The sequence below is a fragment of the Podarcis liolepis genome (genome assembly GCF_965112155.1).
Source record: "Podarcis liolepis genome assembly, chromosome: 7".
NCBI lineage: Eukaryota > Metazoa > Chordata > Lepidosauria > Squamata > Lacertidae > Podarcis > Podarcis liolepis.
Window position 1 is genome coordinate 72,910,444 of NC_139561.1, and position 12,892 is coordinate 72,923,335.

Consider the following 12,892-nt stretch of genomic DNA (forward strand, 5'->3'; position numbering starts at 1 on the left):
GAATGGAACTAGGTCGGGAAATACGAGCTGACTTGCAAGAGCTTATCTTTCTCGTGGGAAAGCTGCGAGAGACGAGCGAGCAAGGCCATGTTTTGTCTACAAGCCCCATAAAACCGAAGTTAACAGAAAATACACCCATTGAGTTGGAAAGGGACTTGATGCTTAAAACACAGGCAGCTGGACAAGAAAAGAAACCAAAAATTGAAGAGGAGGAAAAGACACCTGCTGAACAGGAGGAGCAGAAAGAAGGGGTGGCTGAAATGTTACAGAAGATAAAAGAGAGCCGGAGACCTGCCAAGATGAACTCTAATTCGACCAAGGTGAAAGCTGGACTATTTGGGACATATAGACTCAAGAAGCAGAGCTGGAGCTCCATCTTTAAACAAGTAGGCATGGCTGGAAGAAACATGGTCAGCACTGAGAAGGTACCTTTTCGACCCTGGATGTTTAGCATGAGAGACCTTCGAAGAAGCCGGTTGAAAGGGACTGAGAGAGATTTGAGAGCCTCGGACGTAAGGTCACCAGGCTAAAAAGATGGGCTAACTGGACTTTGGTTTGGGACTGAAACCGGGGAGAGAAGGGTGGGGGTTTAGAAGTCCAAAGGCGGCCTGATTCTTACTTTGCAGTGTAAAAATTATATGCTCTTTATTATTATAAGAATGGGGAATCCGTGGATGGGAATTAGGGACAACTTTAGGAAAGGCATCTTTTCTCTTGTTTTTATATCTCTTTCTTCTTCTTTCATATATGATTAAGGTATATACTTTAAAAAATTGTTGAATAAACTAAATTAAGGATAAGGATAATAATGATAAGGCCTAAACTTACTATAGAATCATATTAACAAATCATGGTTAAGCAAATTAACAAATTATGGTTAGGACACTAAGGATAAAAACTTGTTTGAACAAACAACTGGAGTTGGAATACAATAAGGGGAGGCGTGGGGAAGTCATGAAAAGAAGTTATTGAAAATGAGATCTAAAAGGTGGAATCTTTTTGTTGTTTTTTGTGTTTTCTTTTGTTTTTCTGTTCTGTCTTCTGTAACCTTTTGAAACTTTAATAAAGATTATTTTTTTAAAAAAGAAAGAAATTCTATATGGAACATGAAGGGGGCAGCACAGTGAAAGACACATGCACTAAGAAAGGAATGCAAAGGCAGAGAAGAAGCACAGAAGATAGAGTCCTGGGACTTGGCTTCCTGCTCAACAGTGGTACTCAATCTGATTCCTCAGCCACAACAGTTATTGACTACTGACATAAAAAATGAAAACAAACCATAGGTAACATGTGTGCATGCGTGTGTAACAATTATTTCCATTCTATTATGGAAAAGTGAACTAGCAGATTGCACTTATTGTGTGGAAACACACAACTTGTGCCTCCCGCAAACTCCAATTCTAACCAACACTCTCCTCTGCCCCTCAATTAAAATGGGCTTCACAGAAATACAGAACTACACAATTACTGCAAAGGTTTTCTTTCTAGCAAACTATACTATTTCACACACATCTATGAAGCATTTGGAGTTGTAAAACAGGATTTTAAATTGCTTGGCCAAGCATATTTCTCCAATCATAATCTGTGTGTTTAAATTTATGTCCTTTTAGGTAACCCATTCTTTATCCTTACGGGTCTTCCCCACATTTTACCATCCCAATATTTCACTTATGTGAATTACATATTAATTCATGCTTATCTTGTCAACCACACCACCACCCCAGTGGCAACTAGACATTCTGTTTTGGCACCCACAACCCAGGTCCCAGAAGCCATTTGGCCCCAAGCTATTCTATCCCAATTTCTAGCACTGGCTAAAGTCACTTGGGTTCTGTGCATACATAATGCTAGTTCCTTGCAAGACATTGTTTGCAAACTGGGAGCTGACCTCAGGAGCACTTGTGTACCCAACCCCACTTCCAGTATGAAACATGATTTTGCATTATACATTATAAACAAAACCAATATATATCACATTGCCTTGTAACCATGCGTATATTGAATTCAATCTCTGATTACAAAAGAATGAGTAGTGTGCTGATCACACTGTTCCTTCGTGCCCACTTCCCCATTCCTGCCTTTGCTGTGCCAAATTAGAGGCTAGCTTAGAGTTATGTGCAAACCAGTACTCTATGATGTTTTGGAGGAAACAAACAAAGCAAGTGGATCCATACAAAATGCAAAGCCAGCCTCTGCTTTGTTTTCCTCTCAGCACAGCAAAGACAGGAACAGAGGAACAAAGCAGGTGTTAATAAGTAGCATGCACCATCATGATGCTCAGACTTCTTAAACCATAGTTTAACAATGGTTTGCTGTAATGTGCAAACTACTTCAATAATGGGTTGTCTTATCTACAGTTTATGTTGGAGCATACGCAATGTGAAATAATGACTAAAGCTGTGAAATTACAGGGGGCATTACTGTGAAGAAAGAACAGAGGAAGCAATGCTTAAACCACAGACTAGCCAACTGTGTTTTGCATGGAGCTAGCATAGAATCTGAACCCAGCTCTCCCAGTCCTAGACTGGCACTCTATTACCACCACACTGGTTCTCAACCAAACTATTTCTGAACAAAAGTCTTCTGTACCATTAACTTCATAACGACCTTGTAAGAGTACTCTCACTTCAAAGTCAACATATTTCATTTGCATTCCATTTTTGTGGCAGGGAAAATATAAAAGCATGTGCTTGAACTACAACTATAGAGTTGCTGGCAAAAAAAATAAAAATATTCCATAACGTTTCTCTCTAAAGCCATGTTTACACATAGGGAAATGACACAAAATATGTTGGGGTCTTAAAAAATAAAAATATAATAAAACATACCTTTCAAAGTTCTTTTATTTAAATGAATATAAAGTTCTGATTTATTTCTGGAAAGCTCCAAAAACCACAAGAATGCAGGTGGAGAGTTTAAAATGTTTTATTTGGATATTTCGAAACAGCTTCTCTCAGTAAATCACAAAGCAAATTTATGTTCCATACAAAACAACTCACTTTTCTAATTCTGGCTCTCCTGCATATCTGCAGAACACTGAAGTGTTCAATAATTTCAACATCTTGCTGTCCTATTAACATTAAGAAGATGGTTGTTCTTGACAAAGGAGCCAAAAAAGAAGTCCCTATCTCAATAGCCTGGTTTGCACAACACACTAAGCCTAGCTATGGCTTAATGCAAACCTGTTGGCTCCCAATCCTTTTGCTGCAATGAGCTAAGGCAAGGTTTGGTTTAGTGTGTTGTCCAGACCTAGGCTTGTAGTTAAGCACTCTCCAGACTAACAACCACATGTAGCCAAGGTCTGTTATTTCCTCATGGTTAGTTTAGAACAGGGTTTCCCAAACTTGAGTCTGCAGATGTTTCTGGACTACAATTCCCATCATCCCTGACCACTGGTCCTGCTAGCTAGGGATGATAGGAGTTGTAGTCCAAAAACAGTTGGAAACCCAAATTTGGGAAACCCTGGTCCAGAGAATGCTTAACCATGAGTGCCTGTTCAAACAAAATGTGAAACCAGACCTTGGCTTAGCTCAGTGCAGCGTGTCAGCAAAAATAACTAGGGAGGCAGCTGTGAGTTCCACCTTGGAAGCCTGCACTCTCTCACTAGAACATGGTTTGGCTTAGGAGTGGCACACATTCCAGGGCAGTATGAAAAGCAATGAGGTTGAAGATTTTACCATTTTAGGCTGGCATGTGACTAGTTATCTGCTATAAAAGGGAGGCAAAATAGGTCACTAAGAAGAAATATACAGGTGAACTAGTGTAGGAGTACAGATATGTAGCACTTTGGACTAAAGCTAGCAAAATGTCTAAAATGAATAATGGGGAAAGAATGGAGCCTTAAAGTGGAGAGAAAATACTCATAAATTTGAGATAATGGGTTTGATCCAAACTAATTTATTTATTTACAACGTTCATTGCACTAAACCCCTCAAAGTCAATCTAAATTAAGTCATTACTAACTTGAAATCAGTGAGCAAATTCAACTAATTTAGGTTGGACCAAACCCAAAATATTTATGTTTATAACTGACAGCAGAAAGGCATTGAACATAAATACAGTCATACCTTGGTTCAGGAATGCCTTGCGACTTGAACATTATGGCTCCCGAACACCACAAACCCGGAAGTGAGTGTTCCGGTTTGTGAACGCTTTTTGGAAGCCAAACGTCCAACACGGCTTCCGACTGAGTGAAGGAAGCTCCTGCAGCCAATTGGAAGCCGCACCTTGTATGACTAGTCCATTCTCATAGCAAGAGGCACAAACATACACTTCCCTCTTCACCAGAGGAAGAGGAAATGCCCTTAGCATCTACTCCATGAAGCTGAACTCTTAGCAGATGTGGGCTATGAAAAAGCTTGTGGCAGAAAAAAAATATTGACAAAAATATCCAATTGCAGAAGACTTGCATTTTGCATGAGATGGACATCTCTCCCCTTTTGCAACAGATGACAATGACATGTAACAAGGAAGGTAAGCACATGGATCTTTCAAGTATGAAGTCTATCTACACAAGTTCAATTAGAAAACATTTTGTCTGAAACCTACTTATGTGGCCTAAAACAAGCTGTGCTCACTCAGCTGATGCCTACTCCTCAACCCAAATAATAGAGCCAGGAGATCAACGGCTAAAGGGTTGCTACAGCTCCACTTAGGCTTCTCATCAGCCCCTGCCCAAACTGTGAGGAAGTGTGCTATGCAGAATGAATGCAATCTGCCGCCCCCCAAAGCACATGGTGGTATGTCAATTGCCATTTTGCTTTCATGCTACCATAACATCCTACAATTGGAGTTTGACATAGGCAGCTTTAGAAACAACAGAGGGCATACTCTTGTCAGCCAGCTAGGAACTTCCCCAGGGTGCAGCTTTGGCTCACAACCACTAATTCTTACAAGTTGGAGACAGTATTTTAGGGATGGACATAAACGAGACTCTTTACTCTCCTCAAGCTATACTTCTGACATTTAATAGAGGGAGAACAAAGCTAAAACTTGATTCACACACACACAAAAAGTGGCCCTTTTATTAAGAAATCTAGATTCACAGTAGTTTTAGACCAGGCAGAACCAGTTTTATTAACAGGATTAAAGGCAACTGAACGTGTTGCCAAGTAGCTAAAATGTACGGGGGGAAACCCAGAATACAAAAAAGAGTGAAATGAGAATGACTCAATTTAGCAAAGCAAAGCTAGAAAATTTCATCAGCCAATTTCTGGGATTCTCAACAGACCACAGAAAGATGATTGCGAGCATAGAAAATCTAAGGCCAGGTAAGGAAGCAATGGAGTCAGTAAAGTCACTCTATTAAGGATGTTGATTAATAAATCTGAAGATACATGTTCAAAGCAAATAATATTTTCCAGGGTCACATTAATGCTGCTCATGTGTGGCCATACTTTCATCCATACTTTCTGATGGCATTCAGTCCTTCATGCCATAGCTAATCTAAGCTAAACTAAACTCAGTGGAGGGGGAGTGTCTGTGCAACCATATTGCCTTCAAATGTGCAAGACCATTGTTGTCCTGCTGGATGGGGGCCCTTTACTCACCAGATGGCTCTTCTGGCTCACTTTCATTCTCTTCCTCAGGAGGTGGTGGGGGAGGGGGAGGCGGCAGCTTTTTCTCTTTTTCTGCTTTAGCATTCCTTTCTTCTTCAGAGTAATACTCATCTTCAGAAAGGTTAGCAAGGCTTTCATCCATTTCTCTATATTCTACCTGTAAGCAGAATGCCCCCACAATACAATCAATATAGAACAAGCAAATTGGCAAAGTAGATTAACAAACTTTTAAAATGAATTCTCATGGGTAAATTGAAGGGTTCGCTTTAAAGCAAAAGTGAGGAACCTGTGGACCTCATGTTGTTGAATCCCAAAGATGATGGGGTTGTAGTTCAGCAAATCTGGAGGGCCAAAGGTCCCTCACACTTGGGTCTATACCTTGGTCAACCTTTTCCGTTCCAGGACTTTAAACACAAACATACATTTGGGGATGCTGGTTTCTATTTCCCTCACTGAGCAGCAACTGCAGTCACAAGACACTGTTTTGCATTCCACAGTCAGAGTTACTGTTGGATTCCCACGGGAATGGGAGACTGGATGTGACGTCTCCCTTTTTTTTTTTACTATATATTTGCATGGTGGTAGTGCTCCTGTTGCAACCCACCTTAGATCAGGCTGCAACCCACTAGTGCATCCTGACACACAAGCTGAAGACAGTGCCATAATGCATTGTTGCCTGTTTGTGCACTCTACAATTTGCAATTCTCTTTTTCTACGACTAACCCACTATCCACTGAATACCTCATTTCATCCACTTAAATTAAAAATAATGCAAACTACACTATATTTCACTCTAACATTGTCCACATTAGACTGCTACAGTCTGTAACTTAGTTTTTGTGTAATTAGTGCAATTAGTAAGTGTTTCCCGGCAGTTAATAATATATTTAGAAAATACTGAAGAACCTTTCTCTGTTATACTTCTCAGCCTAGATGGTAGCAGCACAACAAATAACCAATGCACACAATAAATATCACTGTTCCAGGAAATTAACAAACATTTCAAAAAATAAAAATCTAAGAGCTTTCTCTCAACTACCACTAAGTTCTCCCCTTAGATTTATCAGCTAATTTAGCACAATCCTTCCAATAACAAAATCTAGTGAAAATACAGTCTGCTTCAAAAGCCACAGGTACAGAAAGCTCCCTCTAATACGGCACTACTATACTGCAATACTTAGAGGAGCACTTCAGCCAATGAAAGCAGTGACTGGGAGAGTAAAACATATGGTGTTGCGTGGTGTACAGCAGGCATAGGCATACTCTGCCCTCCAGATGTTTTAGGACTACAACTCCTATTATCCCTGACCACTGGTCCTGTTAGCAAGGGAAGATGGGAGTTGTAGTCCCAAAACATCTGGAGGGCAGTTTGCCTATGCCTGGTATACAGCATTTTTACATACAATATGAACTGTGTCCTGCATCACACACACACATCCCACCCTAGAAAAGAATCTAGCCTGCCTTCAGTTTCCCCTTAAGCTGCTACACTTATCAGGTTTCACATGTGACAATTGACACAAATAGCAGACATCTGTATAGGTGATAAAGCATAATTCATTTTTTAAATTGTGTATAATAGTAGCATACATATACTGGGAAGTGACAGCAGTGGGATAGAAAAGCGAGCAGTCAAATGGTTCCTGGGATCTGGGTTGTGGGTGCCAAAACAGAATGTCTAGTCGCCATTTGGGGGGAAGGGGTCGGCAACACTTTTTATTTCTTATTTTGATAATCATGAAAATAATTCACATAAGTGGCAAATTGTTAATATCACATTTTAACAGAAATTGTTGATATATGTTTAATTTTGTGTTTACAATACTGTAAAAATATTTTAAACCAAAACAGTCTACATATAAGTTGTGTGGTTGTCCCTACCACCAGAGGTCAAGGAAATAAACAACTATCCGACTTTTAGAAGATATCTGAAGGCAGCCCTGTTTAGGGAAGTTTTTAATGTCTAATGTTTTATTGTATTTTTAATTTTTTGTTGGAAGCCGCCCAGAGTGGCTGGGGAAACCCAGCCAGATGGGCGGGCTATAAATACTACTAAATTATTATTATTATCATTATTATCATTCTTATACATATTTAACTGAATTTTCTGTGTCTGTAATTCTTTTTTAATTTATTTGGTATATTTATTCTGTTTAGCACCCCCACACACATCTGAGAATAGCACTTCACAAAATTGGATGAATTGGATTCTAATCCACAAAAGCTTTATGGCATAAAAATGAGTTAGCCTTTGATTTCACGTTATGTACAGTCTATGTACATTATAATGTGTTTTGAAGCTTTTTCTTATATGGATCTGTACAGGTTCTGTAGCAACCTAAGTCACATAAACTCAAACTAAAGTAGGCTACACATTATATATGAAATCCTACAAAGGCATAGGATTCCAGGAAGGGATGGAAAGCATTGTTGAGCCTCACAAGTGCAGCTCCAACTCCTGTGCAGCTGCTGCTAGCCATAAATAAGGAAGCATTGGGAGAAGGACAGCATAATTTTTGTTTTCAAAGCCCTTCCAAAATTCAAGTCCTCTACCCACTATACTGTACAAACTGATTCAAGTAAATTAAATAATAATTCTTCATAAATTTTACAAGTAAACTAAAAAGGACCAACAGATCTAACTGTAAGCCCTCATTTCAAAAAAGCATTCCTATTTGTAAGCCCTGCAGAGAACTCAGAGTGGAAAAGGGCCCAAATTAATCAATGCTAAAAACTAGTCAAGCCATGTGTTATATACTTCCTTGTATTACAAGCATTTGCCTGTATTAAAGAAAGTAGAACCCTCAAGTCTTGATGATCACATAATGAAATCAATGTCTAATTGTTAAATATACAATGCTCTCCAAAGGTATATTCATCTTCCCTGTGCATCTACATGATACAAATATACACATATAAAAACTTATTTCAAAGCTTTATTTGATCACAAAGGATCCTTTGTGTTAGAAAAGCAAGAGCCAAAAGAAAAAAACATTGATTTTGTTAGGATCTATTTCCCTTCCTTATTAAGATGGCTTTGGAGCATTTACTGCATTGCACACTATTAAATCTGCTTCTGTAAAACAAAGGTAGCAGTCTAGCCTACACATTAAGAAGCAAACAATAAATGACATTCATTAGTGCCTTGCAACATAGGCTCCAGCTGCTTTCTGACGTCACATCAACCTTGTGTACCGTTTTGGAATAAAAAGCCTAATTAACAATAACGGATAATCAATATATGGTACATACAGCAGAAGGTAGTATATGCCCAAGAGATACCAGAGGGGTAGTAATCCAGAACACACAACCCCCACAAGCAAGCCCTGCAGACTGTTTGTGGCCTGTTTCGTCAGCCAGATCCCAGCTGTATCTGATGATATGAGCTTTAATCTATACAAACCTGTGCCACAAGAACTGCCATTCTTTACGGTGTGCCACAATACCACTGCCCGCCCCCTTAAATCCTTAAGAGTGGGCTGTACCACTTTAGATGTTGACATCTCACTTTTGTATTTTTTTGCTTGGACTCCGCCAATAAGGAGGAATCCAGCACTTACGGCGGAAAGACTACAATGCCAACCTTCTACTTATTGCGATTATTCTCGTTGTTGTTTTACTCCCCGCTTTTCCCCAAATGACCCGTGTGGATAAAAGGCGCGCTCCCCGCTCCCATTTCGGCCCCACAGCAACCCTGGGAAGTAGGTCAGGCTGAGAAACATCCTCACTGGCTGAAGGCCACGCAGCGAACTTCCCGGCTCAGCCGGACTGCAACTTACAGGCCTGCCCGGCCTTTAAGTTTCTCCTTGCAGGAAGTAACCGCTCGGTTTCTGCTTTAACGTGCAGCGAAAATAATAAAAATAAAAACCACTAGCCCGCTCCGGGAGCCCGAAGCCGCTTTTTTGAACCTCCACCGTTTTAAAGTAATACATTTCCTCAAAAACCGGTTCGTGTGAGACGACGCCTGGCCCACCCAAGCCAGCCATTCCGCCGCCCCGGGTAGGTAAGGTCCCGGTGGGCGGCAGCGGCGGCCGGGGCAAGAGCACCCACCTTGGGCCGCTTGCGGCGGCTGGTCCTGCGGCCCTCGGGGGTCTCGGCGATGCTGGTGGTCTCGGAGGCCCCGACGGGCCCCCCCGGCCCCGCGGGGGGAGACGGCTCGGACAAGCCCCCCGGCGGCGAGGCGCGCGGAGGCTCCTTCTTGCGGGGCGTGCGCTCCGAGGGCCCCGAGCCGCCGCCCTCCGAGGAGCCCAGGGAGCCCGACAGGGCCGGCGGAGGGGGGGGCGGAGGCGGCGGGGGTGGGGGCGGCGGAGGGGGCGCCGGGGCCTCGGCAGAGCCATCGCCCGCCGGGCCGCCCGCGCCGCCGCCACCGCCTACCGGAGCCTCCGCCGCGGCCGCTTTCTTCCCCGCAGACAGCATCCCCTCAGACGAGCCGAGTCAGGCCGCGGGACAAAGGCGGCCCCCGCGCGCGCGAGGGAGCGAACGCGCAGAGAAGCTCCGCCCCTGGCGGCGCGACGTCACTGCCCGCGACGCCCCGCCCCCTTCCTACGAACGCGCGATTCCCAGGGAAGGAAGGGGGCGGTGTTCTTGACCGGCGAACCGTTTTTAGTCCCGTAGCGGCCGCCGTAGCACGTGCCGCTGGGACAGCCGCTCTCATCTAGAATGGTGCTCTCCATTAATATGTGATTGATTAATAGTATTGGCATGATTTTAATAGGTTTTATATATGAATGTATTTTTAATCCTGGCTACGTTTCTCCCTCCCCCCAATGTTATTAGCGGTTCATATTTTTACCTTCTCTTCTTTGGCGGTCATTCGTAGCCGAGGAAGATTGTCTTCCATAAACACGCACGGTTTGAACAATGAGTCCGTATTTGACTGGAGGCCAATTCTGGATCCACACGTCCTTCCACAGTGGGGACATTGGTTTCCGGGCGGGAGTTGATCACGGTGTGGATTTGCCAAGCGTCCCTTCCTATTTTTACCTGTAAGCCGCCTGGAGCCCCCGTTTGGGGAAAAGCCCAGGTATTATTATTATTATTATTATTGATAATAATAATACCCCGCTCATCTGGCTGGGTTTCCCCAGCCATTCTGGTTTACAGCATATATAAAACATAATAAAATGATTACATGTATTGTAATAATAAATTAAAACAGAAGAATTCTCTCCCTCTCCCTTAAAAAAACAACAAAAACAACACACATTTGGAAAATGTCAAAATCAGGAAGGCTTAAAACCAATTTAAATTACCGTAATTGAATTGTTTGCTCCAGGACTGTTTATCCTTGCTTTCATCAGTGCTCTGTATTGTAGTCCCTGGAATCATCAGTGGATGAATCCAAGTGTTGGATAGGATGAGACTATTAGGCCCCCTTCCTGAAAGTCAGTAGTAGCACACTTTTTGGGGTGCTGCAAATCTTGGGGTTTGTGTTACAAAATGCTGCAAAACACTTGGCAACGATTTGGAGTCAACTGGAGAAAGTTGGATTTTGAGTGGCATTAACTAGGAATCCAGGTTTGATGTATCAGCAGTGTGTGATCTGCTGTTGGCTATGCCCTTGCTACATAGGCCAATGAGAAAGGCCAGACTAGTAACTGCAGAATAGGAAGAAAAATAAATGTCTAATGCAATTAAATTAAGCATATAATTAAAACCTAAATATACATGTTTTGTTGTTTAGTCGTGTCTGACTCTCCATGACCCCATGGACCAGAGCACGCCAGGCACTTGTCTTCCACTGCCTGCCGCAGTTTGGTCAGACTCATGTCCAACCATCTCGTCCTCTGTCGTCCCCTTCTCCTTGTGCCCTCCATCTTTCCCAACATCAGGGTCTTTTCCAGGGAGTCTTCTCTTCTCATGAGGTGGCCAAAGTATTGGAGCCTCAGCTTCACGATCTGTCCTTCCAGTGAGCACTCAGGGCTGATTTCCTTAAGAATGGATAGGTATGATCTTCTTCCAGTCCATGGGACTCTCAAGGGTCTCCTCCAGCACCATAATTCAAAAGCATCAATTCTTCGGCGATCAGCCTTCTTTATGGTCCAGCTCTCACTTCCATACATCACTACTGGGAAAACCATGGCTTTAACTATACGGACCTTTGTTGGCAAGGTGATGTCTCTGCAAAGACCAATTTAGTTTAGTACATTCCTATTATCACAGCACCATTGCACACAACCAGAATGCAGCTTTGCATTTTATCCAGCAGTATGCAGGGGTGGTTTTTTTTCTGAAGTAGATTTGTTTCCTAGCAACTATTTTTAAAGTGGGATAATTCAAGCAGTTTTGGTGAGAACAAAGAAGGTATACTAAAAATCCAAGAGTTACGAGTCATAATTATTAAGTGGCTCTTGAAACTCTTGACCTACATAACATGAAACATGTAGCCTTCCTAGAGCAGGTGACACAACTCAGCTTTTTCAAATGTTGCATCATTTGCAATTATAGATGCCGTGCAATGTCACCTTTTTCTGGCAGTACTTGTGTGCACTGAACAGCTAAATGAACAGGCAAGCCTCCCCCTCCCCACTTTCTATAGTGCCATAGTAGAGAAAGGAGCATGTTGAATTGCTGCCTGTATGATAAAGACTTGGGAAACAAAGGAGACAGAAGATAATGGCAAGCCGCCATATCTAATAAATGGCTGCACAGTACCCACTTTAGGGATTGAATATACAGTGGTACCTCAAGTAAAGTACTTAATTTGTTACAGAGTCCATACTTAACCTGAAACTGTTCTTAACCTGAAGCACCACTTTAGCTAATGGGGCCTCCTGCTGCTGCCACACCGTAGGAGCACAATTTCTGTTCTCATCCTGAAGCAAAGTTCTTAACTCAAGGTAATATTTCTGGGTTAGCGGAGTCTGTAACCTGAAGTTTATATAACCTGAAGCATATGTAACCTGAGGTACCACTGTACAGTGGATGCTCGGGTTGCGAATATGATCCGTGCGGGAGGCACGTTTGCAACCTTCAGTGTTCGCAACCCGCAGCGCTGCATCTGCGCACACGTGGGTTGCAATTTGGCACTTCTGTGCATCCACCGAAACCCGGAAGTAACCCGTTCTGGTATTTCCGGGTTTTGGCACGCCTGTAACCTGAAAAAACGCAACCTGGAGTGTCTGTAACCCGAGGTATGACTGTATGACTATTCAATGATGCAAGTTAACCACGTCAGTTTCTTTTTTCTTGACAAACGAGTATAGCTTTTGTTACATAGTTATTCCTTCCAAACCCCTGCTATCCAGAAAATCAGTAGGTAGGGGGAGATGAGACCAGACAAGTTCCAAACCATCATCATACACACAATATATGGGACACACATAAGCAGAATG

The 12,892-nt window shown here is 42.5% G+C and overlaps 1 protein-coding gene across 1 annotated transcript in view; it reads right to left on the minus strand.

Moving 5' to 3' along the window:
* The window catches only part of KDM1A (lysine demethylase 1A), a 37,660-nt gene extending 27,671 nt beyond the window's left edge, over window positions 1–9,989 (minus strand). Inside the window, exons 1-2 of the mRNA XM_083512290.1 lie at window positions 9,609–9,989; window positions 5,550–5,715 (exon numbers count right to left, since the gene is read on the minus strand). Coding sequence (XP_083368416.1) covers window positions 5,550–5,715; window positions 9,609–9,974 — 532 coding nt within the window. The 5' untranslated portion in view covers window positions 9,975–9,989. The remainder of the gene's footprint in view (window positions 1–5,549; window positions 5,716–9,608) is intronic.
* Between the last annotated feature and the right edge of the window lie 2,903 nt (window positions 9,990–12,892).